Below are 27899 nucleotides of genomic sequence, written 5' to 3'. Positions count from 1 at the left end.
CCCCCCCAGTCATCTACCCCCACGTGTCTGCCTACCTCCCCCCATCATCTACGCCCACGTGTCTGTCTACCCCCCAGTCATCTACACCTACGTGTCTGTCTACCCCCAGTCATCTACGCCCACGTGTCTGTCTACCCCCCCATCTACACCCACGTGTCTATCTACCCCCACGTGTCTGTCTACCCCTCCCCCCCCCGTCATCTACCCCCACGTGTCTGTCTACCCCCCCCATCATCTACCCCCACGTGTCTGTCTACCCCCGTCATCTACGCCCACATGTCTATCTATCCCCCCCAGTCATCTACGCCCACGTGTCTGTCTGCCCCTGGCACCTCTGCCTCTCATGTCTCTCTGCTGGAAGAAGGCTGAGAACTGGAGCAGCCTCCTCCCTGGTCCACTCTGGCTTGGCTCTGAGACTCCCCTCACTCTGCAATGCTGCTGACTCCCCTCCAGTCTCCTCCCCTGGCTTCTGGACAGGAACTTCTCACAGCCATGAGCTGAGTGAAGCCTGATACCTGTTCAGTGGCATGAAGTTTGCCTTCTGTTGTAATAAGAGCGGTGGGGCTGCGTCCCCGGCACCCAGCCGCCCGCATGGCTAGCTTATGCCCCAAAATAATTACACAGAAACTGTATTTTTTTAAACACTGCTTGGCCCATTAGCTCTAGCCTCTTACTGGCTAGCTCTTACATATTGATCTAACCCATTTCTAATATTTTGTGTAGCACCACGATCTGGTGGCTTACCAGGGAGATTTTAACCTGAGTCTGTGTCTGGTGGGCGAATCATGGCGACTCCCCGACTCGGCTTCTTTCTCCCAGTATTCTGTTCTGTTTACTCCACCCACCTAAGGGTTGGCCTATCAAATGGGCCTAGGCAGTTTCTTTATTTAACCAATGAAATTAACTCCTCCATCAGCCTTCTCTCTCCTGTGAGCCTATGGATGTCATTTTCTTTCCCAACTTTACGTTGAAAAGTGATTTGCTAACTAGAAGTGATCATAATGGTGTTATGGAATATTACTTTATGTAAAGGTATGTTACATTTGTTAATGCTGTATTTGTTTAATTATGTAAAGGTGTGTTGCTTTTGTTATTCTGCATTTGTTTAATTATGTAACAATGTATTGTTATTTCACCTTGCCTGCCTAAGGCACCTGATTGGTCTAATAAAAAGCTGAATGGCCAATAACTAGGCAGGAGAGGGATAGGCAGGACTGGCAGGCAGAGAGGATAAGTAGGAGGAGGAATCTAGGAGAGAACAAGGGAAGGGAGGGGGGAGGAAGGGAGGAGTTGGGACAGGACACTCGGGACCAGAGACAGAGAGGAAAGGAAGGTAAAAGCCCTGAGGCAAAATGTAGATGAAGAGAAGCAGGTTGGTTTAAGTCTTAAGAGCTGGTGGGTGGTGGCACACGCCTTTAATCCCAGTACTGGGGGGAGGGGGCAGAGGCAGGCGGATCTCTGTGAGTTCGAGGCCAGCCTGGTCTACAAGAGCTAGTTCCAGGACAGGACCCAAAAGCTAAACCCTGTCTCGAAAAATCAAAATCAAAAAAAAAAAAAAAACAAAAAAAAAGAGCTGGTGGGACAAGCCTAAGATAAGGCTGAACGTGAGCGTGTCATAGGCCTCCGTGGCATGATTTGGTAGCTGGTTGGTGGCCCAAAAGAAAGCCTACTACATAGTGTGGCTTACTTGATCATCACTCATGGACCAGATCCATGTTCCCAGCAGAGGTGGATAGGGTGCTTCACCTCTTCTGCCAGAGGAACGGGGACGTGGCACTTGGGAAGGGGCTGAAGCTGGATGACAGAATTGCAGGGACAGCTTTGATTTAAAACTCCAGGCATGGCCTGTGTGGGTGCCCAGCAGCCAGCTCTGTATGCCACACATCTGGGCTCAGGAAGCAGTGCCTTGTGTCCCTGAGAGACTTCCGATTATCCGAGACAAATGCGATAGCATTACATTTTTGCTGTCTGCCATTCTTATGCTCCCTTTCCAAAAGACACTTTGAGGAAATGAAGGCCCTGTTTCAGATGGTGCTGCTGGCGGCCTCTCTGGGCCCCTACTCAGGCCTGTCTCTGAAGCACTCTGGGGTAACCAGTGCTCAGGAGCCAGAGCTAGGGAAAGATCAGTAGATCCCACCAAACCCACAGAACCACGGGCACAGTTGCCGTCTGTGAAATACAGAACCCTCAGCAGACTGCTGGTCTCTTGTTGGCCATACATCTCTAGAGGGGAACGGGGCTGGTTCCCACTTCACTTTAGATGACACCCAAAGGACCTTCCATGGGATTGAACGCTCTCCCTCTATCACTGCCATCGCCGCCTCCAGTTGCCCGTCCCCCTGTCTGTCCTCCAGCTTCGGCAGCGCCTGCCTCCTCCTGCAGGTGTGTGGCCTTTCCCCCATCACCACCGTCCCGTCGTGGCCACTGTTTTTAGGACTGTTGGTGATCAGCATCGTACTTATGGTGCCACCAAAGATGCTGCTTTAGCTTTGAAGACCAGCTTACATTTACATAAACATACTGAAAAAAAAAACTTTTTATAAAGCCAGTTTTAGCCCCAGCTCACTTTGATCATGAACGTTAGATTTAAAGATGGAAGTGTGCCTGTGAGCGGCCCCCAGCAGAGCTAAGTAAGCCCCTGTGGTTGTGCTGCCTAGGCTCATGGTGTCAGGCTCGGCTGCCCTGCCTGTCCCCCTGCTGGAGAAGTGGAAGAGCGCCACGGGCCACACACTCCTGGAGCGCTATGGCATGACGGAGATTGGCATGGCCTTATCCAACCCCCTGACGGAGGCTCGCCTGCCAGGTACCGCTGCCCCACAGCTGTTCCCCTTCTGTTTCCTGTGCCCTGCATGCGGCTCCTCGTCCACTTGCACTTAGATAAGAGGGACACAGGACACTGCCCTCTGCATCAGATTACAGGGCCAGAAGTACCCTCTCAAGGTGACAGGCTCCCTCTCCCCTTGTCCCTTTTCTACCACGAGCTGGTGGCGGGAGAACAGCGGGGTGCTTCGTTCCAGCCCTACAAGATCATTTGGGGAAGACCATGACCCGAAGCTTGAGTGGATGGCAAGTGCCCTGGAAAGAGCCCAACCTCAGGGCACAGTCCCTGGCCTGCCAATACCTTCTCCACCCTCAGGCAGGAGCTACAGTCCTGAATTCCCATCCTGGGGCTTTGCTTTTCAGTGCAGCTCATTCCCCTCTCAGTGCCCCAAACATAGAGCTGCCCCTCCTGGGAACCTAGCAATCATCCTAAAACATCTGGCTTCCTTCTGGCCTGAGCTATGGTGGTGTTGTGAACACCATGTCCAGGTTTTCTCTGTGAGCCTGTGTCACACAGTACACACTTGTCATGGGCTCACGGGTTTTTAAATTGCTGCCATGTGACCGGCGCTGTCAGTATTTCCACCCTCGTGAGTCCTGAAACCAGGTGACTCCAGCACTGACCTCAACGGCATCCTGTTCCTGTGCCTTCTTCTGTGGATCAGGGGGATGCTGAACCCATGTTTGAAGGAGCATTGGGAAGTGAGCAGAGGTCTCTGGCCAGGCAGGAAATGGCAGGGGACCAGGGCTGAAGTAGGCATGGCTATGCTAGGCAAGAGTGGCACTGGTGGCGTCTGAAGTAAAATGGCCTGACTGCTGCGGGGCCAGACGGCAGGCCCTCCTGTAGGTACCCAGACGGATGGCAGGCCCTCCTGAGGGTACCTAGAAGGCAGGCCCTCCTGTGGGTACCCAGACGGCAGGCCCTCCTGTGGGAGCTGGCTCAGCAGAGTTTAGGGTTGGGCTTCATGGATAGTAGGAATTAGTGAGGATCAAACCCTAGATGCCACTGTCAGCACCCTGGCCATTCAACTAGCCTGCTTTGTGCCTGCAATGACCATCACATCACACACCAGTCCCCAAGTGTGGGGACTTCTGGACACGTCCTGCCAGCTGGGTTCTGTCACACCTTGCAGGAGGAAGCGTAATTCCAACCAATGGGGCAGCCCAGTATACAGAGCAAACAAACCATAGGTGCCTAACTATGAACCCTACCTGCTTCCACCTCAGCCCTTTCTGGAGCACACAGTCCGTTCCTGCACACACCAGCGGGCCGGCCCGCTCTCCTTGGCCAGGCAGGACTAGTGTTGCAAGGCCATGTGACCAGTGAGGTGTGAGCAGGCCCTTGGCTGGCTGCTCACATGCACAGTGTGCACGCTACCCACGTCTCTCCTTGCAGGCACAGAGCACGAAACCCACTCCTGACAGTGATCCCAGTGTCCCAGACCCGAGAGTGCGGCTATCTAATCCCCACCTTCCCATTTTTTACAGGTTCGGTGGGGACCCCAATGCCAGGAGTGGAAGTTCGCATTGTCTCAGAAAACCCGCAGAAGGATTCTCCCTACATCATCCATGCAGAGGGAAATGAGAGGGAGACAAAGGTGAGGTCGTCTCCACCGCGCTGGGGGGCAGCCCGGGGCAGTAGAGGTGCTGAAGGGTGTGTCTGGGGTTATACACTAAGGTCTCTGGGCCAGCAGTGAGAGTCTTCCAGTACCCTCCAGTCCAGCATGAGGGAGCACAGCCTGGCTCCTAATTGTTGATTCCAGCTCCTCCCCTGGGGGACATTGGAGGATCATATAGTTTACTAAGGAGGAGCTTGGGCCAGCACAGCAGTAACCCTCGCAGACTGGGCCTGTGGAAATGTTGAGCTACCGGGTGCTGGTGCCATTAGGAGCCCTGAGTGCTCAGATAGTGCTTCAGCCCCGGGAAGGTGGCTCTCAACTTCATACGTGACTCTGAAGTATGCACAAGAGGAGAATGCTGTCTTCTTTCATTGAGGATTTTGAGAGCTAAGAACGGGGTGGGGGGGGTTTAAGGGGAAACGGGCTTCAGAGATAGCTTAGTGGTTAAGAGCACTGGCTCTTCTTCCAGAGGACCTGGGTTCAATTCCCAGCATCCACATGGCAGCTCACACCTGTCTGTAACTCCAGTTCCAGGGGATACAACACCCTCACACAGACATATATGCCAACAAAATGCCAATGCACATAAAATAAGAATAAATCTTTTTTTAAAAAGAAGACCTAAGTATTGGTGAGTGCAAAGAACCTCAGTCGTAGAGAAGTTCAGGATGCATAGAAAATGGAATTTTGACTGGAAGGAGCCTCCCGGAGCCTGGCTGGTGTGATATGCTGATGCTGTCACCCTGGGGAGGGTGAAAGGGCCGAGAGGCTTGTGTCCCCTTGAGTCAGTTCCTTCCCCATGCTGAAGTCTTGCCTGGCGGCCTCCCAGCACTCCCTGGAGTTCCCCACTACAGAGGGAGCCCTTAAGGTCTTTGTGGGCCTGCCCTTACTGCCCTTAGCCTTCTCCAAGGGGAAATGGTTGCTGGTGCTCCTGAGAGCCAGCAAGAGGGACATGTGGCTCTGAGCTTAAGTCTGCGAAAAGCCAGTGATGTCATGAAATGTTCTGTTGTCCCAGGAATGCTTCTCACCCCTTCCCTGGTGGGTGGGGGTATGTGGTCTCTTGCCTGCCCTGGAGCTCCTTGGTGACTCTCTCTGGACTCGTCCTTCTGTGGTCAGCCTTCTCTGAAGATCCCCCTCTTCTTCTACCTGACTGGCTCTTTCGTCTCCCCTGCCCATAGGCCTCCCCAAGCTGGCCCAAGATTCCCCTTACCCGGCTCTGCCTCTGCCACTCTACATGTTGAAATGTCTGTAATCACCTAACTTCCCTGGAGCTTGGGCCTGTGCCTTGTGCATCCCACCCTCCACTCAGACAATGCACACTCAGGCCACCTGCCTGCCCAAGCTCGAGCAGTCCCAGGCCTCTGTGCACAGATGGATTCTGGCAGGGAGGGTGGGTGAAAGGCTGACGGCTTGACAGGGGCTCTTCTCGCTCAGGTGTCCTTAAACGGCAGCCCTAGGGGACACCTGCCCCTCAGAAGATGGCAGAGTCATTGTCTAGGACAGGGTGGGTGGGGGCAGGACGGCTGTCTGAGGTTGAGATGGAGCTGTTCAGCACCTGCACAGCAAACTGCTGCTCCCCTGACCACTCTGGCCCACATTTGTTCAGCTGATCCCATCTGCAGAGAGCTTTCCTAAGAAACACACTTGAAAGTGAGAGGCTCGGCAGCCAGCTTGGGCTCCAGGGATGTTGGTGGCTCAGTCAGACTCAGCAGTTAGAGGGGTGCATGCCAGAGTAAGGCTAGTGTGGGGCTAAGGCTCTAGCAGCTGCTCGGTAGTCTGTCCTGCTCAGCCCCAGAGCCAGCTTGAACCCTCACTCCCTAGAGATCACGAGCCAGAGTCCCGTCCCCGGGCTGAATCTGAGATGCCCTGAGATTCCACCAGACGGCAGGCAAAGCGGGTGCTGCCTGGGCCAGGACAGCCTGCTCCTCCCTCCAACTTCATAGCAAAGGGCTCAGGCTCGCTCTGGCGCTCGGTATCTTACCCCGGGTGGACAGAGGGGCCTTCATCACCCAGTTGCACTCCAGTGCCTCAGAACTGACTCGGGGCACCACTGACAACTCTAACCTGGGTGTGATGTCATGCGTGGCCTCTCCCTCATTTCAGATTCAGTCTGGGTCAGGTTTGCTTTTGGCTGCCGTGATTAGATAGCTTTCAAGACTTAAGAACTAGTAAGTCCAGCAGTTTGGCCACCAGGCTCTTGTGCCTGGAGCAAGAAGCAAAGCCACACGCTTGTGGTTAGCGAGTCAAAAGCACCCACCGAAAGAAATGTGCAAGTGGAGACAGGAGGATGCCTGTGTTGAGATCTCACCTCCACACCTAGGCCTAGATAGTGTGGGTTCTTTCAGGGCCACGCCCACCTCTCATGGAGGTGTCCTGCTCGGTGCCAGTGTTGTTGGTTCTGAGGCTGTTATCACCTTGCTGATGGCTACCTGCCTTTGCATCGTCAGGGAAACTGGTTTCCCAGCAGAGAGAGAGAGAGAGACCGTCTCTGTCCATGCACAACTGTGTGCGTGTGTATGTACAATACACAGATACTCTCAGCATTTTGAGCTGAGTTCATAGACATTTGTTTTCTCATACCTGTTAGTCCTAAAACATTTATCTGTGAGGCTTCCAGAATATGACTTTAAATGTTGGGGTTTCTCGCTCCTCATAAAAACCCCACATGTAGTTAGTGGCTGGTAGTGCCCACTATGCCCACTGTGCCCACTGTCCATACATATGTGTGGGGTAGGGAGGACATGCATTTGGGGCTGCAGCTCCACAGGTGGTACCTTTATAAGGGCTGCAGCAAGCATCTGTCCGTGTGGACGCCTGTACTCACCCTCCAGGATGCACAGCCTCACCAGGTGCTGCCTTCACAGAGTCCTGATGGCCCTCTGGTCCGGGTGGCTTCTGCTCCGTCCCTGCGTTCCATCTCGCTGAGCCAGATGTGGCTGCTGTGACAACAGATGACCCCTGTTGGCGTGACCCCTCATGAGCATGCTACTCTGTGCCACACCCTGAGCAGTCTAAAGCTGGGGTGCTGTTCCTTTAAATGTGTGCCAATTACGGCATTTTGACAAAGTCAGAGTCTCTGACTTTGGGTCTGGGTGGAGCTCAGTGTTAGAGGGCTTGCCCGATATGCATAGGCCCTCAGTTCCGTGTGTAGTCACACAAACAAGTAAAGCCTCGGACTTACCATGTGATCACCTCAAAAAATCTCTTCCTACCCCTGCCTTGGTTAGGAAGAGTACCTGATCAGGTTATATGGGGAGGGTAAAAAATGAATGAACGAAACCCCTCATCTTGGCCTAGTCTGTCTCGGAGACAGAGGACAGACATGTTTTCTGTGGTCGGTGATGCCATGTTGCTTTGGAGAGGTCATTCCTGTCGGTCTGATGAAGCCCCTGAGAGCCACATCAACTCGCATCCTCTGTGGGATTGGAGACTGACGGGACCCAGGATGGTCACTCATGCTTCCTTGTGTTGGTTTCCCGTCCTTGGGGAGACAGGCCCCTAGAACAGCAGCTGCCTTCTGTTCTCAGAGTCTTAGGACCCTGGCAACAGTTAGAATCTCTGAAGGACTCTTGGGGGGGGTGGGGGGGCTGGATCTTGGCGGTGGTGTTAGAACCTAACAGCTCAAGACTGTGAATTGAGGATTGCTTCTGTAGATAGTGGCCATGTGCAGAATCCCATCTGAAGTGAGAGGAACATGCTTCTAGGTCCTTCAGAAGGGAACTAGTATAGGAGGAAGAATACTCACTCATGGCAGGGGCTCCCACGCCTGGTTCTTGTGTGTGAGACCCTCTGCTCCTCACTTCTCGTGGAGCCTAGTTAACCCCATAGCCCACAGCCCTCAGCACCATGCATCTCAGCCAGCGTCCTGTGTGTCGGCTTCCCTGTAGGCCCGCTTCTGAGTCTTACAGCCTGGGCAGGCAATGAGGCTCGGGAGGAACACTGCCTGTCCCTTCCCTCTTGCAGTCAGGGCTCCCTCTAAAGTCATCCCACCTTCATGGGTCCCTCCAAGTGGAGGCTCCCAGGGCTCCCCCAGCCTGACCCCTCACCCTTGAAGAGGTGAACACTCGTCCGTGCACCCCGCCTACTTTGTTGGTCGTGATGCATATTTCATGTGCCTCGGCTCCAGCTGGCTCGGCTGCAAGCCCTGCGAGCGCATCAAGCATTGTCTCTTTATTTATTTTTTATTTTCTCAGATTGCTCGCTTACATGAGAGCCAAACACCAACCAGCGACAATAGGGGTCTATCAACAGATAAATGGCTGCACAGCTGTGGATAATGCCACCCTGTAAGCAGGGCCTCTACACAGAACCACTTCTCTTGCTGAGGGTGCAGCAGCGGTAAGGGTGGGCTGGGGCAGCTACGCCGGAGCAAACTTGCTTCTCTAAAAAAAATTAATTGCCTCATCAGTTCTCCACCTACAAGCTGTCACTCTGGTCAGTCTCTGTTCTGTCCCTGTGGTCCTCTCCACCTCCTTTCCCCGCTCCCTTATCTCCACCATCTGTCCCGATGTGTCAGCTGCTGTACCTGCCCCACGTGGAGGGGTTGGACAGTGATCCTTTACTTCAGATGCAGATGGCCATTGCGAAGCCATGTGTCCTGTGAGATGTGTGTGCTTACCCTCTCTGTCCAGGGCTCCTTAGGAGACAGCTGATCCCAAGTGAGGAATCTTCAAACCAAAAACCAGATCACTGGCAACTGGCCTGGCTTGCAGGCAGCTTAGCTTCTCAGCACCGCACCCCCCACACACACACTCGCATGTTTCTGAGTGTTTCGCCTGCACATCTGTCTGCACCAATTGCAAGCCTGGTACCTGTGGATACCAGAAGAGGACTTTGGATCCCTTGAAACTGGAGTTACAGACAACTGGGGGCTCACGTGTTTGCTGATAGTCCTGCCCAGGTCCTCTGGAAGAGTTGCCAGTGTTCGTAACTGTTGAGCCATCTCTCCAGACCCAGTCAGTACCTTGTTCCTGCATGTGGGGCCTGCCTCCCCACATACCCCTAGAAGGGGTGCTTGGGAATATGAGGCACTGAGGGGGCACCCCACCCCAGCTTTTCTCCTTTATTGCCACATTCCTGAGCAGCCCCCAGCCCTGCTCATTGCTGGGAACTGATTCTTCTCCCAGGATCTCAGGGTCTCCCTACCAACACCCCCAGAAAAACAAATTGTGTAGTTTCTTACTGCCCGGGCCTTGGCTTTAAGGTGCTTTGCTGAGATGTGATTCATGTACAGTTCACCCGTGACTGTTCCGCCCAGTGGTTCTCGGTGTTCTCACGGAGTTGTGTACCTTTCACTCTCTGCCCTGCCTCTGCTCCACCGTCCTCTCACCTGGTCCCCAAGCAACGTTTAGCTACTCTTTTCGCTATACATTTCCTGTGTTTAAATATTTCGGTGGATATAGAAAGAACATTTGATGACATTCAACATCCTTTGATAACAAATTCTGAACAAAGTAGATGGTAAAAGAACATGCCAACATAAATTCCACATGTAGCTGGCATCCCTCTGAGTAGGCAGAGTTAAAGGCTCTCCTTACAGCAAGGCAAGGCTAACCATTTCTTGTTACTGTTGAGCGCAGTCCTACAAGACTTGACGCAAGCATCAGGCACAAAATAATGCAGCTCTTGTCACAGAAATAGAAATTATTCTAATATTTGCACAGAACTACAAATGAGCCCAAGTAGCCAAAGCAATCTTTAGCAGAAACAAAGCTGTGGGTCCCGAACTCCCTGCCTTCAAAATGTGCCCCAGGACTCCTCTAACCCAGGAGCATGGTGCTGCCACAAGAGGAAGAGACACTCGTAGGCCAGGGCAACACAACAGAGACAGGAACCAATCTGTAGCTGTTTGGTTTCTCATTTTTTAAAAGTTCCAAGAAGACGTTTTACGACAAAGACTGTGTCATCAATAAATGTTGGGAAAACCAGGTACCCACATGTAAAAAAACAAAATAGATCTGGGGCGGGACACGCCTGTCATCATAGCACTCGTGAGGCTGAAGCGAGAGGCTTGTGAGTTTGAGGCCAGCCTGAGCCTACACAGTGAGTGCAAGGCAAGGCTGGGTCACTTACCGCGGTACTAGCTCGAAAACAAGCAAAGCTCCCGTAAAACCTGACTGTAAAAGAGCCAGGTCCAAGTCAGATTCTTAAATGTAGCACCAGCAGCTCTGGGAATGCTAGAAGATAGAATGCTTAGTAGCGGTGATTGGATAAAACTTCAAAAGCAGCAGACGAAAGCCAAAGTCAGTTGCTGGGATCAGGTTAACTTAGCTTCTGCCTGTGAAATGGTGGTGGTCGCTGGTGGGCAGCATGGGCAGGAACACCTGGGACCCATGTATCTGAAGTCGAGAAGGAACTCTGCTCACTGGCAAGGAAATCAGTAGCCCTATTGGAGGGCGAAAGCCCTGAGTAGACACTAATCACAAAGCGGTATGCAAGGTCCCCAAGTGTGTGAAAGGACTAGCATCACTAACTGTCAAGGAGATACAAGCGAAAGCCAGAGCAAATGCCGCTCTCCTGTGTTAGAATGGCAGCTGTCAGAAAGACGAAACACAGCTGGCGAGGCCATGAGGGGACCCGTGCTCACTGTGGGCATGTAAGTACGTTCTTAGTCACGGAAAGCAGTGTGGACGGTTCTCAAAAACGAACAAAGGTCTAGAGCTAACAATCTGTGTGCATGCCAGGGAGGCCATGGACATGCGTGTCCGTGTTCCTGCAGTGCTGGTCATCGCAGCCAGTGCATAGCAGCAGCCTTGGTGTATAGCTCAATAAAGAATGTGGCATGTATGCCCAGTGGGGTACTGAGGACCTCTCGGCCTTTTAAAGGGGGCACACTGAGCATGTCAGTGCCTGCCTGTATGTAGCACCGTGAATTCCAAGTCAGACTGGGCTGCATGAAGAGACCGGATCTCAAGAAAGGGGAAGTGCTACCATTTGGGGAAACGAGGGCGGTACTGGAGGGCATCCGTTAGCTAGACGAGCCAGGCACTGAAGGCAACACCCATGGCCTCGCTTGTGGAATCACGGAAGCAGATCTAGGTGGAAAGAAGAGCATGGGTGGAAGATACAAGAGGGGAAAGTTCTAGAACTGAATACTCACCTCAGGCTGTCATCATCCTGTAAGGCTAGAGCAGGAAGAGGGAGGGTATGATGCAGGGACCCAAGGTGACTTTTAGGAATGGGATATCCCATATGGTCCCTGCCTCCTTGTCATGTACCCGGCTTCTGGGATTCCAGCATCTTCCAGTGTGACTCTGCCACGGATGGACCACCACAGTCCTGGGTGTACATGTATGTAGGTGTCAGGTCAGGCTGTGCAGCATTTGCAGGTGGCAGGGCACAGTCTGGGAATCTAACTACTTTCCCATGAGTGAAGTATTTGTTTCTCGTGGTGGCTGCTAGGCATGTCCCATTGTGACAGCATAGTGGGGCTGTGCACCGAAACTAGACAGTAGCCCATGTTCCCATGAGCAGTTAAGATTGGTGTGCATCTGACTGTGGCCTTGGACATGGTGAGCCTGTGTGAGGTATGGAGGAGAGGATTGGGCTGGGTGTCAAGCAGGATTGAGCCAAGCGTCTTGGGGAGCTAGTGTCCTAAGGACCCTGACTCTGCTCTGATTTTGGGTGCTGATGCCGTGGTGAAAGCTGGCATGACACCACACATCTTCAGGAGCCCAGAGCATCCGTGTCTCAGAATCGAAGGTACCGTGGCGGATGAGCCACAGCCGTGGTGGGGGCACAGACAGTTTCTCAGGGTTAAGCTGGTATGCTTCTAGTTCATCCCTCTTGCTTGGGAATGCGTGTCTCTCGTTTCATATTGTATGGAAGCTGAAATTAAGATTCCAGGTAATGTCCTGATTGAAGGTTCCCGTCCCTGCAGCCTGCCCACCACATGAGCCAGGCACTGATGTGCCGTGTGGGGCAGGGGGTCTTGGGTGGCATTGTGTGCCTGGCTTTGGAAGGAACGTGGCTTCATCAAGTTTTATTTCATCATTTATTAGATATTAAAGCTCCACACAGTAGGGCTACGGTGCTTGCTTTCCTAGCCACGGGAGTGAGGTGACCCCCGCTTTCACAGAGCGGGGCCTCCTGTTCCTCAGTTAGCAGAGTGTGTGTTGTGTGGTTCCAGTCGAACAGAAAGCACATAGTGGTATTTAAACAGGTGATACTTACTCTCAAGATTGGCTAAACCATGGTGCCTGGCAGGGTCCCTAGGGAAGTGTCTGAAAGGGAAGGTGGGGATGGTAAGATGGCTGCCCACTGAGAGGTATCGAGGATGGCTCCTGGTGCCACAGACACAGCAGGTGGCTGTAATCGATGTCCTTATTGGGATGTATGGATCTGTAGATAGAGGGAGGACACCTGTGTGGACGAGAGGCCTGAAATGACCGTGCTATGGGCTAATACATCAATAGAGTACAACAGCCGCGCCCAGAGCCCCTACTGTGGTGTGAGGTTCCTTCCAGCACCAGTCCAGGCAGCCCAGCCCAGCTCTCCACTCAAGTCGTGTTTCCTCCCAGACATCATATGTCAAAAAACTGACCAACACAGGTTGTTTCCAGACTTGGGTTGTGATGAACAGGTTTTTTTTTTTTTTTTTTTTTTTTTTGTATTTTCGAGACAGGGTTTCTCTGTAGCTTTTTTTTTTTTTTTTTTTTTTTTTTTGGTTCCTGTCCTGGAACGAGCTCTTGTAGACCAGGCTGGCCTTGAACTGACAGAGATCCACCTGCCTCTGCCTCCCGAGTGCTGGGATTAAAGGCGTGCGCCACCACCGCCTGGCATGAACACTTTTGATGAATGTTAATTTCAAGGTTTTCTTCTGCAGCTAAGAATCTCTTTCTCTAGGGTAAGTGCCTGGGAGTGGGGTGTTCACTTGTAACTACCCTCACCGCTTCTGCAGCAGGCCTGTGCCGTTTCACATTCCCATCCACACGTGAGATGTCTGTTCTGCAGGTCCTCCCAGCCCCTGAGATTGTCGGGAATTTGCCCCTGACCAGCTTCTAGCGCTTGTGTCCTAGTGTGTGGTCCCAGCACGCGCTGAGCTGCAGGGGCTGAGGAGCCACCGTCTCTGCAGTCTTCTCTCGAGCGGCAGCTCTGCACTTCAGGTCATTTTGTAGTCTTATTTTCTCGATGCTTCGGATGTGTCTTTGTCGTTATATCATTTTACCTGCTTTGTTGCCAGCATTTGAAAATCAGACCTAAGTTCTTTCTCTAGGTCTGGGCACATGAGTGGCCTTGCTCTAGTAGATGATTAGCCTGTCCTGATCATTACAAAATCAGAACAGGAGATATATGTATATATGTATGTATGTATGTATGTATGTATGTATGTATGTATGTATATATGTATGTATATTTGCTTTTATTGAGCTATACATTTGTGTTTGCTTCCTTCCCTTTCTCCCCTCCCCCTTCTACCCTCTTCCGTGACCCTCACACTCCCAATTTACTCAGAAGATCTTGTTTTTTTCTCCTTCCTATGTAGATCCATGTATGTCTCTTTTAGGGTCCTCTTTATTGTCTAGGTTCTCTGGGATTATGAATTGTAGGCTGGTTTTTCTTTGTTTTATGTCTAAAAGTCACCTACAAGTGAGTACATATTTTATTTGTCTTTATGGGTCTGGGTTACTTCACTCAATGTTTTTTTTTTTCTAGATCCATCCATTTGCCTGCAAATTTCAAGATGTCTTTTTTTTTTTAACCACTGAGTAGTACTCCATTGTATAAATGTACCACATTTTCTTTATCCATTCTTTGTTTGAGGGCCATCTAGGTTGTTTCCAGATTCTGACTATTACAAACAAAGCTGCTATGAACACAGTTGAGCACACATCCTTGTGGATGATTGAGCATCCTTTGGGTATATACTCAAAAATGGTATTGCTGGGTCTTGAGGTAGATTGTTTCTTAATTTTATGAGAAATTGCCATCCTGCTTTCCAAAGTGGCTGTTCAAGTTTGCACTCCCACCAGCAATGGAGGAATGTTCCCTTTACCCCACATCCTCTCCAGTATAAACTGTCACCAGTGTTTTTGATCATGGCCATTCTGACAGGTGTAAGATTTGGATCTCAGAGTTGTTTTGATTTGCATTTCTCTGACAGCTAAGAATATTAAATATTTCCTTAAGTGTCTTTCAACCATTTGAGATTCATCTGTTGAGGATTCTCTGTTTAGGTCTGTACCCATTTTTGGGTGGATTATTTGTTCTTTTGATGTCAAGTTTGTTGAGTTTTTTGTATATTTTGGATATCATTCCCCTGTCCAGTGTGGGGTCGGTGAAGATCTTTTTCTATTTTATAGACTGACGTTTAGGCTTGTTGATGGTGTCCTTTGCTTTACAGAAGCTTCTCAGTTTCAGGAGGTTCCATTTATGAAGAGAAAGTGGGAAGTACACTTGAACGCATTGGCACAGGAGACCACTTGCTAATTATAACCCCAGTAACACAGAAACTGAGAACAATTAATAAACAGGATATATTTTTGAGACAGTGTTTCTCTGCGTAGTCTTGACTCTCCTAGAACTCACTCTGTAGACCAGGCTGGCCTTGGACTCAGAGATCCACCTGACTCTGCCTCCTGAGCACTGGAATTAGAGGCGTACATCACCACTGCCTGGCTGAGAATGGTATTTGCGGTGCTGTTTTAAGAGTTCTGTCTGGAGATCTCCTGAGTAAATTGGGAGCATGGGGAGCATGGGGACCATGGGAGAGGGTTAAAGGGAAGGGGAGAGGCAGGAAGAGGAGGAGCAGAAAAAAAAGAGAGCTCAATAAAAAACAATAAAAAGGAAAAAAATACAAATGAAAAATAAGAAAAAAAATGGAGTTCTGTCTGGGATACATGATTTGCCAATTCTCCCACTCTGTGGTTTGTCTTTGAATTCTCCTGTGCTGTGTGGATCCAAAATTTAAATTCTGATCAAGGCTACTGTACTTCTTTCTTTCATGGCTTAAGCTTGCAGGTGTCATGCCAGTGAACTAAGGGTCTTCCTTAGGTTTTCCTGATAGCCTGATTCAGTGTTAAGTCTGTGTTGTATCTGAGGTAAGTTCTTGCCTAGTATGTGAATGAAGACGACTATCCAGCCGATCAACTGTAATCCTTGGAAAAGACCATTTTCCTCATTAGCTTGTCTTTGCAACCCTGATGACTGTCAGTTAGACATGCGAGTGAGCGTGTTCCCTGTGCGCCCTGTGTTCCCTGTGTGCCCCGTGTGCCCTGTGCGCCCCGTGTGCCCTGTGTGCCCTGTGTGCCCTGTGTGCCCTGTGTGCCCTGTGCCAGCCAGGCCGTCTTCATTGGATGGCAGTAAGTCCAGCAGCTTAACTCATTGTTTTCGAAGTTACTTTAGCTACAAATGTCAATCTTTAAATGTAAATTTTGCGGTGCTGGGGATTCAATCCAGGGCCTGTGCCTAGTCAGCAAGTGCTCCACCACTGAGCTACCTCCCTACAATCCTGCACATAGCAATGTTTTATTTGTGTGTAGGGGGTGCACACACGCCACAGCATGCATGTGGAGCTCAGAAGAAAACCTCAGGTGTTGGTCCTCATCTTCTGTCTTGTTCTCTACTGTTTACACCAAAACACCTGGCCCTGGAGCCTGCAGGGATCTTCCTGTCTGCACCTCTTATTTTGCTGCATGTTTGGGTTACAGACACAATTGACCACATGTGACTTTTGCATAGGTTCTGGAGATCCAGACTCCAATTCTCGCATTCCCATGGCAATTCCCTCGGTCTTTGAACTAGCTTGTCTATATCTACAGAAAGTCATTTTGGGTTCTTAATTGGAATCATGTTACACCTGTGAATGAATGCGGTGAGCATTAGCAATTACTAAGTTGCAGTCCTTGAACATGGCATGTCTTTCCACTTCCATAGGGCTGACCTACCTCTGTGTGTGCCGTGGTCAGCAGGCAGGCGCTATACATGATCTGTTAGACATAGTCAAATGGTTCTTAGCTTTTCGCTTCCTTTTCTTTATCTTCTGTTTCAAATAACACCGGGCTGCAAGTGCCGGTCTCGGGTTGTTTATCACGAGTCTGTAAAGACAGAGTTAGTGTAGATGGGCATGCTCACACCCTTTAATAATCTGACTGAATCCACCCACTAGTTCAAGGAGATTGTTTGATTTGATTTTGTAGCATGTTGGGATTTTCATATACACTAACGTGTCTTTTGCAAATAACCCTTTTATTTCTTCAAATTTTTTTCATTTATTTTACTTGCCCTACTTCTCTAATTAGGATTTCCATTATTATGTCTCATAAAAACGAGAAAAGTAGGCATCCATGTGTGTGTGTGTGTTTGTATGTGTGTGTCCGAGTGCACACGTATGTAATACAACACACATGTAGAGGTCATAGGACGGCTTGTGAGAGTTGGTTCTCTCCAATAACGTGGTTCCAGGGATCAACCTCAAGCCGTCAGGTTAGGCAGCAGGCTCTTTCACCCACCAGTTTGCAGCCAGTCTGGACACGTCATGAGTTGTAGGCCAGCCTGTGCTACAGAACAAAACCTGTCTCAAGAAATAGAAGAGTAGAAGGATCGTCCTCTGATACCAATGAGAAGTATAGATTACTGGACATACTAGGCAGCAGCATCGTTTACCCCCGGCCTCAAGCATTACATACAGGTGTGACTGTATGGTGCTGATCTCACCTGGCACATTACATACAGGTGTGACTGTATGTGCTGATCTCACCTGGCGCATTACATACAGGTGTGACTGTATGTGCTGATCTCACCTGGCCAGTTTACACAGCGCGACCACAACAGGCTCCATGACGGTACCAGAGTGGCCACATGTTCTGCTTATCTAGGAAGCCCTGGGTTGGTTACTCTGGACAGAAGCTGTTGCTGCCCACAGGCTGTGCTGGGGTGCTGTTTGGGTGGAGCTGGCAGACATTTCACAGCTTCTGAGAAGCTCACAGAAATGGGGTTCAGGAACAGTTTTAAGAGTGGGCAAACACATCCACTTCAGGCCGGGGCCAAGGACAGAGGAGGAGCCCTAGGCTTGGGCGTGATTGAGGTCCACCCGCTGACGGCTGTGGTTTTCAAAGATTTCCAACTGTCTAATTTCAAAAAACATTTGGTCTGTGGTGTGGGTGGAAGCCACTTGCCTGGATCAGTGGTGGGGTAGAGGAGCAGCGGGGTCCCCAGTGCTGTCCTGCTCTGACCTGCTTGTCTCTCCTACCTTCTGCAGGTGACCCCAGGGTTCGAGGAAAAGGAAGGAGAGCTGCTAGTTAGGGGACCCTCTGTGTTCCGAGAATACTGGGATAAGCCGGATGAAACGGAAAAGGCTTTCACTCCGGATGGCTGGTTCAGAACAGGTAGGACCGAGCTCTGAAATGCTTGAGGAAGGTCTGGCCCATGCCGGTGTCTCTTAGCCTGTGTATTCTAGGTCCTCCGCTGAAGGCTGTTTTGATACCCTTCAGGATGTCCCAGCCTCCCACTGGCTACTAGAAAGAGGGTGTGAGGGCCCACTGCCCTTCTAAAGGGTCTGGAGCCCCTGTCCCCAAGACATAGCTCCTCCACTCTCCCTCTGCCAGCTGGCCCCATTGCTACAGCCCCGTTGATGCCGCATAACTCTGGTCCTATTGCCCCTAAGGTCAGGACCTCCGCCCCGTCTTGGGGACACCACCTCTCCTGTGCGTCCACACAGCCACAGTCTTGTGCTGAAAATCTCCCCTCCCAACCTTGAGGTCAGAAGCAGTTTCACTTACCTCGATTTGGTTTGGTTTGGTTTGGTTATTAATTTGCATATTCCAGTTTGGTCTGTTCCGTGTGGCCTGTGGGGCTCATGGTACAGTGGACCCCAGCAGCCTGGGAGACACACGTCCCACCTGTGCGTCAGTTCATCTTGTAGGAATCCCATGTCCTGAAGGCGGTATGCCTGTGCTGGAGATGGCGGCTGTACAGCTGTGTCCGTCTTCTGACATCATGTTTTTTACCTGGAAGTTCATCAATGTTATGTGGGTTACTGACCTCAGGATATCAGGGTTCTGGTAGTCTTTCTTTTTTTCTTTTTTCTACACAGGGTTTCTCTGTGTAGCCTTGGCTACCCTGGAACTTGCTCTGTAAACCAGGCTGGCCTCAAACTCACAGAGATCTGCCTCCCGAGTGCTGGGATTAAAGGCGTGCGCCACCACTGCCAGGCCAGGTTTTCTTTTTTGCCCTTCTGTATTTCTAACATGTTTGTGCACTTGCTAACTTCTCTAGCTCTCAAGGTAATACTTCCCAGAAGGAAAGGCCTGGTTCCCATGTGACATCCTGGCCTTTGTGACAGAGGTGGTTTCACCCATGCTCTTTTGGGAAGCAAAGCCTTGTGGGGGCCTTGCGCCCTGAGTGGGTACTGGCTTATCTGAGAGGGAGGTCTGTGACCCTCAGTCTAGTGACCCTGGAAGCATGTGTTATCCCAGCTACCTTGGGCCAGTATACCCTAGGTAGGGAGTGGCATCAATCCAGCACCTTCAGGGAGGGCCCAAGGTCCACACGTGAGACCCACAAGCCGCCCACCACTATTCCAGGGTGTCACCAGCTCAGGGTTTGGGTACTGGCGTGATTATATCAGTAGAGCAGTGATGGACAGTGGTACGCGTATAATGCACAGCTCCCCGGTGTTCCCTCTGTAAACATCCTGGTTAATGCCAGCTATCTGGAGGAAACAAACCTCCCGCGATTGTCCCTCCACTGCAGTGCCTAGGAAACCCTGCTTTTGAGTGAACCCTGCTTTTACAGGCCCCTCCTGCAGCCTTCTGAACAGTCCCTACGGGAATCCTGACTTCCTTTGTGATCACCTTCCTATGTTTAGGTTTGGATAAAAAGCTGTGTTCTTCCCTTTAAAGACTCAGGGTGCAAGCCCTATAGGTTTTCCTGATGTCGGGACTTGTGGAGCCCTGGGGTGCAGCAGGAGCCACGTGGGCAGTGAGCACTCCGGGTGGGCCTTTCTGCTGAAAAGGAATAGCATGCATTAATTATTGTAAAGAGATGTCTTCAGGAGAAAACGATTTTGAAATTCAGTTTAATTTCATTGTAACGTGCTGCAAACAGGAAGGGAGTGTGTGTGTTTAATTGGCTCTCGGGGGTAAGGCCGGGAGCTGGCAAGCCTTTGTCACAGGCCATTAGTGATACAGACTGCATAATGAGAGCGTGCAATCAGCTCGCAGCTGCCGCTCCTACGGGGAGAGCATGATATTAAGTAGAAATCAGGATAAATTAAACTTAACCCTTTCCTAGCTGTCCCTCCTGCCACTCGGATTGTGGCATAAGCTGTAGAAAACCGTCCTGGGCTCTTGGGAAGGGCCTCGTCCACAGCCTCTCCCAGGTCATCCTCTGGGTCCAGATGAGAGGAGGGGTCACACACCTGACCCCCAATGCTCCCGTCTTCCCCACCCCACTTTCTGCAGTCATTCTTTCCCCCAGAGAATGCGCAGAGGAACTCACAAGGTTGGTGGCTATTCAGGAAGGACAAAGACCTCCCTCGCTGCCAAAACTAGTCCTCCTAACTCCGTGACTTCCAACAAAACTCTCTGGAATGCATGGCCTACCTACTGCCCTGTGATTCTGGAGCTGGGGGTCCAGGGAGGCAGTAACAGGTGAGCCTGGAGTCTGGAGTTACATTGTTTGTGGTGGGGACAGGAGGAAACAGCAGCTCTTCTGGGGTTGGTTGAGGGCCACGAAGGCTAAAGAACAAGGTCAGATTCCTACATCAGAGTGGTTAGAATCTTATGGGCTATGAATCAATGCCATTAGTATGCACAGGTAACATGTATAGTTACTAGCAATCCAGCAAAGGAGGGCCCCAGCTGTGGAGGGCCTTAGAGAATAGCCCCTGATCTGAGGAAAGTCGCCCAGAACTTGTAGGCCATGGGGAGAAAGAGAGAGAAACGCATTTGCTCTTCCAAAAAGACCTTCTGTGTACAGATGTCGGGGCCCGGCTGTGTCTGTTGTGTGTGGCTGGCCTTGGGGCTCTTGCCCTTCCATGTTGATTTACGCCAGACCATCATGTGCTTTTGGAGCTCCGGGCTGCAGAGTGTCTTGAACGCATGGCTTTAGATGGTTTCCTCTTCAGTTGTAACCTGTTGACCTTTACCTGGGCAGCCACAGGAGTGGTAGTGCTGTGAGTCAGGGTCTGTGAGTCTCCTGCATGGTGGGCAGGGCTGGCTGTTTATCTGCAGGAATGGAATCAGTTGAGACCTGGGCTCTGAGCCAACCTTGCCTTCATGCACCATAGTAACTGTCCATGGTGTGCCCATCGGGAGAGCATCAGGGAGGGCGTGAGCTAACTAGACAGGCTGTGCTGCCCCAACATGGGTTTCCATGGGGACTTGGGACATGCAGAAGCCAGAGTTTAGCCTGGAAGAGGCCACCCCCTGATGATGACACTATCCATTACCTGCCACATACCCGATGTTAGCCAGGATAGCCAGGCAAGGAAGTGACCACCCCTATCTGCACTGCCATCTGGGTAGAAGGCCCCATTTCCTTCTCTGCTCGCAGTGTGTGTCCAGTTCTCTGTGAGGTTCTCTGTGTGTGTGGTTAAGGTTAGTACCAAGTGCTGCTGTGAAGTCTCCTTAGCTCTGCTGAGTGGCTCCTATCGATGTATTGGAGAGCTTCAAGTTTTTAGATCAATTGTTGATTGATCAAGCCCTAGTAGTCTTCCCATAGACTCTGAAACTGCTCAGCCATTGCAATCAATGGAGCATGCAGGGCTTCATTTCTGACTGTTGAGCTTCCTGCTCTTGTTTCACCGTGTGACTGTCACCTGGAAGGATTAGAAAATACCAGTAGTCCCTGACTGGAGGAAACAAGAGAAAGGAGGTCACCTGGCACCTGGTGCTTTGCTCCCAATGGCAAGTCCCTGGCTTCAGGTGCTGCGTATGTGCCAAACAGGCCAGGGGCCACACGAAGGTGGCCTTATCAACCTGGTACCAGAATGGTATGAGTACTGACGGAATCTGTCCCTGGTTTGTTCCTACTTTATGAGCTGTGAATCTAGGCAGGAGTTTGCAAGCTTTTTAAAATCTGAGTTATGTGCCTATCCATGGCTGAGACTGTCCCCGCCTGGGCAGCCCAACCACAGCCCCAGAGACTCAGACTCCAGGACAGTGTTAGTGTGGAAACCTTTCCGTCCCTCCCCCAAGCCTCGCTGGTGGATTCTGGGATGCTGACCCATTTCCAGGAGATGAACTGGTATTGCCACTTGGTAACTCATACTCTGCCATCCCCTGCTGGACCCTGCTCCCAAAGATGGTGCCCACAGACAGTCTTGGCCCTGGTGAGCTCGGGCTGGTGGATGCTGCCTGATTGTGCTGGAAAGGTCAGGATCCCTAGGGTTCAAGTACCTACAGTTTGTTCTTGAGGCCCTGCTCTTTTGCCCAGGGCATCCAGAGGCCAATGATAAGTACACACTTCTGTTCTTTATTTGCCACGTGGAGCTCCTGCCAGCCTCTCCAGTTCTTGGTCTTCTGCCTGTCCGCTTCCTGGCATTCAACTTCTTAAATATTTCTTCTGCTTTCTCCCTATTTTAGGATTTATACCTTTAAAAATCAAACAAATAAACTATTGTTTATTGTCTGAGGGTTCCCTCGCTGTGTCTGGTCTGCCACTGTTCCGGACCGCTTTTGCCGAGGTTTAGGATCCTGGGAAGTTATTCTGTCCGTTTTGCTTTTATTTCTTGCTCGTTTTAATAGCTCCCTAGGTTCTGCCCTCAGGCTCAGGTCTCAGAGGCTTTCTGCTTTGGTGCCAGTGACAGCTGGCTCCCCTCTGCCAAGGTCATGATGCCTCCCCTTCCCTGCCCCAGCCACCTCTTCTGTCAGACAAGAGAGGCCCAGGTGGGATTGCAGCTGCTGGGAGACAGAACTGTAGCAGACGTGACAGAGCAGCGACAGGACAGGTAGTCCTGGGTCCCCAAAGCTTTGCGAACCAGGAGCTCAAGTGTAGGATGCCACTTTGCAGCTGCCTGTGGCTGCCTGGCATCATGCCAGACTAGCAGCCCTCAGTCCTCAGCAGAGTACATGCCATGCTGTTGTTTGTAGAGTCCCTGGCCAGGAGAGCGAGCCAATCGCAGGACTGCTCCCCTGGCCAGGAGAGCGAGCCGACCGCAGGACTGCTCCCCTGGCCAGGAGAGCGAGCCGACCGCAGGACTGCTCCCCTGGCCAGGAGAGCGAGCCGACCGCAGGACTGCTCCCCTGGCCAGGCCCCACAGGGAAGGCCCTGCCTCCTACTCCATCCTTGCATCCCAAAACCAAAATCCAAGTATCCCAGATTTATTTTCAATTACAGTTTAAGGCAGAGACATGAACTGGCACTGGGTTTGAAAGCAGTGCATAAATCCATGTAATAAGATTTTATTGATTGCATGCTGTTTCTGTCGGAACAAAATCCCTTGACGCACACGTCAGGTCAGACTGAGGAGGCCGTTGGCAGGAGGCTAAATCCAGATCATGCACTCTGACAAACATGTTGTTATAGAAAGTAAAAGTTACTTAACTTGTTTGATGTGCATTTCAAAATGAAGACTGTCTTTGCTCCCAGCCCAGCAGCCTGGCGTCTCGGGTGCTTGGAGCCTCTTCCTTGCCTGCTTGCCCTGGCCTCTGTGTCTCCAGTTAATATTATTTGATTTGGCCCTTGGTAATGGGGTTGTGCTGAACAGGCCAGGATAAGCTGGAGGGGCCAAAATGGCCCCTCACTAAGAAGTCCAAAGTCAGACATTAGGTGAATTTCTAAAGGATTAGCTCAAGATAGTCAAATAGCAGGAGGCTGTCTGAGCCTGTGACATCCAAGGGATTTCCTATGAATGGACTAGGCAGAGAGAGGGCAAGGGGAGGGAGGATGGAGGGCAGAGGCACACTCGTGCCTGGGGGAAGGAACATAGCGGCTTGAGGATGGCTATGCTGGAGATCCCAGCTGGCAGTTTCCTGACAGGACCTCAGGACCCTGAGGTACCTGAGCTTTCTTCTGAGACAACAGGAAGCCTTGTGCCAAAGGGTAGGAAGGACAGGGTAAGGACTCTGCTATAGAACCAGAACGACCAGGGTGAGCCAGGCTCACCATCTCCTGATGTCCTGGTATAGACAGCTGGGCACTGAGGAAGCCTGACACAGGTGGGCTGCAATCGTGGATGTTGGACCTTAGCCCCCATGCCAGTCTGCTTAGCCTCCCTCTGCTATGCTAACCCTAAGTCCAGCCTTCTTCTGATGGTCGCATCCCTTCCCTCCCAGAAATCTGGTGGCCTGAAAAGGGCATGGCCACCCAAAACTGCCTCGTGGGTATTGTGAGCAGCACCGTGCTCTTTCCCCTGCCAAGGTAGTAGGTACCTTCCTAGGACCCACACAGTGAGACCCCAGGGTGCTTCTAGAGAAGTTCTTGTATGGAGTCACTGATGCTCAGCCATCTGTGGGGTAAAGACCCAGCACGGTGCCCTGGAGCGAAAGCAGCTCAGCCTGTGTGCAGTGGGAATCACCAGGTGCTGCATTGTCTCCACAGGGAGCACCATCCGCATCGCCTCCCATACACTCCCGTGCACTCCAAGAGCTCCAAAACTTAGTTTTTGTGAGGACATGGATACCTAGTGTCCCCTCTGTGGCTGGAAGGTGCCTGTCTCAGCATTACTGGGAGGATGGAGTTAAGAATCCAACCTCTGGTTACGACTTACCTTCAAGCCTTGGCTCGGCTGTCCTTTCTAAGCTTGTGATCCGCCCACAGAAGCCACTCTGTGAGTAACGGTGGAGGCCACACCTGGGCTTTCCCTCTGCCCGATGCCATGCTGTTTATAGCTCGTCATTTCCTACCGCCTACAGGACCTCCGTGTACAGCCTACAGGCTCTGCTGGTCCAAGGGCAGCACGTGCCCTGAAGAGATTGGTGTCCCCGAGACTCTGGCAATGGCAAGAGCAAAACCAAGGCTGCCACTGTACCACACTGTAAGGCATGGGCCCCGCTCTGGCTGGTGGGAGACCGTGGCTCCTTGCCCTGCATCAGACTCTGCAATGAACATGACTGTTCAGAGAAAGGAATCCAGTCATCCAAGCAGAAGTGGAGGCATGGGCTGGTAGCGTCCTGTGTGTTGGTTCCTGACCAGAGTTCCTCAGAAGCCTGGTCTTTCTCATCTGTCACCTGGGTGTAGGCAGCGGCTAGAGATTGGGGCTGTCCCCATGGCCAAGGCTGATCAAGGCCAAGCGTCCCCCAGTGACTCAGACTCCTTAGTCGGCACTGTCAGAGCTGTGAGAGCACACTGGAGTGGAGACCCTCTGGGCTGTAGGGAATGACGAGCTATAAGCAGCGTGGTGTCGGGCAGAGGGAAACCCCAGGCGTGGCCTCCAACGTTACACTTCAGAGTGGTTCTGTACACAGAGCATGAGGTAACGTAAGTTTAGAAAGGATAGCCAAGTCAGGAAGTTTGAAGTCATAACCAGAGGCTCGACTCTTAACTCTATCTTCCTAGTAATGCTGCTGACAATGGGGTACCTTTCAGCCAGAGGGGACCCCAGCACGTGTCGTCCTGCATTGTCCCCAAGCCATGGACTTTGCCAGTCCTTTATGCCCATGGCAGCTACGGTTACCATGCTTAGGAGGTGGCTTTGCAGATCTGGTGTCCTCGGAGGCACCCAGCATTCCCATGACAGGTGTTTGCTGTGAAGCAGCCACGTGCTCTGTACCGCCTCCCACAGGCAGGGAGCTTCCCGTTGCTGCTGGTCTCGTAGTTCCTCCTCACTCCAGCCGTTTGCACAGAACGCTAGTCAGACGGTCTCCCCTCTCTGGTCCACACCATCTCCTTCCTGAGGAGCCATTGCCCTGACTTCCCTAAATATGTGATCCTGTATATCGCAAGCAAGAACCAGTCAAGCACTGGTACTAGGTCCACCTAGAGAACAGACTGCCCAGTGGTGCCCAGATCTCTTTTCTCAAGAGTCTTTTCTCTGCAGCATGGGAGCACAGGCCTCAAAGCAGGAACTCGTGTGTGCAGAATTTTTTTTTCAAGGCAGGGTTTCTCTTTGCAGCTCCCCCTGTCCTGGAACTTACCCTCTAGACCAGGTGGCCTTGAACTCACAGAGATTTGCCTGTCTCTGCCTCCTGAGGTGCAGGATTAAAGGAGCCACCACTCCTGACATATACAGAATTCTTTATCCCAAGGTTTCTCACCAGATCAACCTGCAGCAACACGGGGCACTAGGAGAGTCAGACTTCGGGACTGCTCACAGCTTTGCAAGTGGGCAGCAGGACACTTTGGGTTTTCAAGACAGGGTTTCTCTGTAGCTTTGGAGCTTGTCATGAAACTAGCTCTCGTAGACCAGGCTGGCCTCAAACTCACAGAGATCTGCCTGCCTCTACCTCCCTGGTGCTGGGATTAAGGGCGTGCACCACCACAGCCCGGCACATGGCACCTCTTGTAGGACCACAAAGAGGCCATGTTCAAGGCGGGGCGGTGGCTCTGCTGGGCTGCATCTTTGACTGGGTGGAGCCTGTGGGGAGCAGCCTCAGAAGCTTCCTCAGAGAGACCCTTAACGCTGTGGAGATTGAGCAACCTGACGCCTACAGGGGAGGGGAGCCAGTGGAAGACTGAGCTTTCCAGCCTGAGGGGCACAGCTGGATCCAGAGTGACAGCAGGAATGGAATCACAGAGGGTCCCTTAGGACTCAGGACAGCCATGTATACCCCATAGCCTACACCTGGGTCCTCTCCCTTTAGTACCTGCCCAAGGGGCTAGCCTAATCTAGGCTGTGGCTGTCCCCCCAGCTCTTCTACCACCTGCTACATAGAGAGCTGCCACACCGGAGAGAGAACTGCCCAGTGCCAGTCCTTGCTCCAGAGGCCAGCCTTCCCTCTCCACCATAAATAAGCCCTGGAATTGTCCAGGCCGCCCATCCATCTTGTTTAATAGACTGGAGTGCGCCCTGCACTGCAAGTCCCAGGGAGTGAGGAGGTGATGGATGGTGCCTTCTCATGACGGACTGCGTGATGTATAATGAAATATTTATGATTTATTCCAGCTAATAACCCACAGGGAGTGCAGGGAGCGTGTGAACAGACACCATTGCTGTCAGAGCTGCCACTGACATCTGCATGCCTGCACACAGTCATAATCATGCGAATGTGCGTGCATGGACATGCACACGCACTAATGTGCAGACACACACACCTCCCCCACGCCATTGTGCAGGAGGGAACCTCAGCTGGGAATACAGCCCTGTGCTCTGGTGCCTGCTCCTGGCTTTGCCAGTGTTCCCGTGGGGTGTAACAAGCGCCCTGGGCCCCAGGCTCCCCTGTGAAAAGAGTAGGCGGGGCAGTTATTTTGCTTAGGGAGGAAAATCACTATAGCTGTTTGGGAGTGGTGGGGATCAAGGGCAGAAGAGCAGGAGGGTCTTCATCCTCCATGTTGGAGGAGGAAAATGGCCATCCTTCCACCCAGGACCCACCCATGCTAAGGTGAGACAGGAGTGGACAGGAGTGGGGACTGCAGGAGGGTGCCCTGCACGCGTCTGTGTGAAGCTGTGCATGGATTGTGTCAGGGTCAAGGCTTCCACCTCCCTGGTGTAGATCATCCAGAGCCAGAGGCAGCAAACTGCTTGCTGCTTCCTTTGGAAACGCTGCACACTGGCTTATGAGTTCGGGGTATTTACAGACCCCATGGATTCTGGTGGGATCCGCTCCTCACTGCTGGCTCCTCCCTGTGAGGCGAGGTGCCAGTGTCATAGGGATAGAGGATGGAGAGGGACACATGCCATTAGAACCAGTCCCCACAGGAAGTGAGGCTGGACACTGGAAATAGTGGGACTCACCTATGTGCGTGGTCCCCTGGGACTCTTGTGGGTGATGGTCAGGAGCACCAAGGTCTCCTGGGCCAGGTACTCCCAGACTGTCTGGAACTAACAGAACCCTCTTTCCCAGGGGACACCGCCGTGTTCAAGGACGATAGGTACTGGATCCGAGGGCGCACTTCAGTGGACATCATCAAGACTGGAGGCTACAAAGTCAGCGCCCTGGAGATTGAGCGGCACCTGCTGGCCCACCCCAGCATCACCGGTGAGTGAATGGTGGCCCCGAAGACCCAGTGCCCCCTTTTCTCCTCTCTTCCAGCTGCTAGTGGGGACCCTGTGAAACGTAATCGCGCTCCTTCCTTGGCCTTCAGCACACGGATTCCCAATGCAGTCCCAGACTGCTGCCTGCTGCAGCAGAGCGCTCTGCAGACTGAGCCCCTAGAGATGCTGCCCCACTCCCATGAGGGTCTTGCTCCAGGCACTTGGGCACTGCAGTTAACAGCCTGCCATCCCCCCACACTCCTGAGTGCTGCTGAGTGGTCATCAGGGCCTTCCCAGGTGTCCTCAACCTGTTGTACTGTCTTCAGATGTGGCTGTGATTGGAGTTCCGGATATGACGTGGGGCCAGCGGGTCACAGCTGTGGTGGCCCTTCAAGAAGGACACTCGCTGTCCCACAAGGATCTCAAGGAGTGGGCCAGGTAGGGCT

General features: G+C 51.9%; 1 protein-coding gene and 1 non-coding gene across 7 annotated transcripts in view; one reads left to right on the top strand and one right to left on the bottom strand.

Moving 5' to 3' along the window:
• Nucleotides 1-27899, top strand: part of Acsf3 (acyl-CoA synthetase family member 3) — a 58128-nt gene that overhangs the window by 8577 nt on the left and 21652 nt on the right. For all 6 annotated transcript variants that reach the window (XR_009055736.1, XR_009055737.1, XM_057753797.1 and 3 more), the window contains exons 5-9: nt 2658-2803; nt 4309-4418; nt 17638-17764; nt 27323-27457; nt 27780-27891. Coding sequence is in view for 4 of the 6 variants with exons in the window: in XM_057753797.1 (XP_057609780.1) it covers nt 2658-2803; nt 4309-4418; nt 17638-17764; nt 27323-27457; nt 27780-27891 (630 nt within the window). In the remaining 2 variants the exon portion in view is untranslated. The remainder of the gene's footprint in view (nt 1-2657; nt 2804-4308; nt 4419-17637; nt 17765-27322; nt 27458-27779; nt 27892-27899) is intronic.
• LOC130864228 (small nucleolar RNA SNORA72) lies at nt 13609-13738 on the bottom strand. The gene has a single exon (XR_009055922.1). It is a non-coding gene; the product is annotated as a small nucleolar RNA SNORA72 (small nucleolar RNA).

The sequence above is a fragment of the Chionomys nivalis genome, chromosome 21 (assembly GCF_950005125.1).
Source record: "Chionomys nivalis chromosome 21, mChiNiv1.1, whole genome shotgun sequence".
NCBI lineage: Eukaryota > Metazoa > Chordata > Mammalia > Rodentia > Cricetidae > Chionomys > Chionomys nivalis.
The sequence above is the reverse complement of the archived record's forward strand: the minus strand, read 5'-3'. Positions and strand labels throughout refer to the sequence as shown.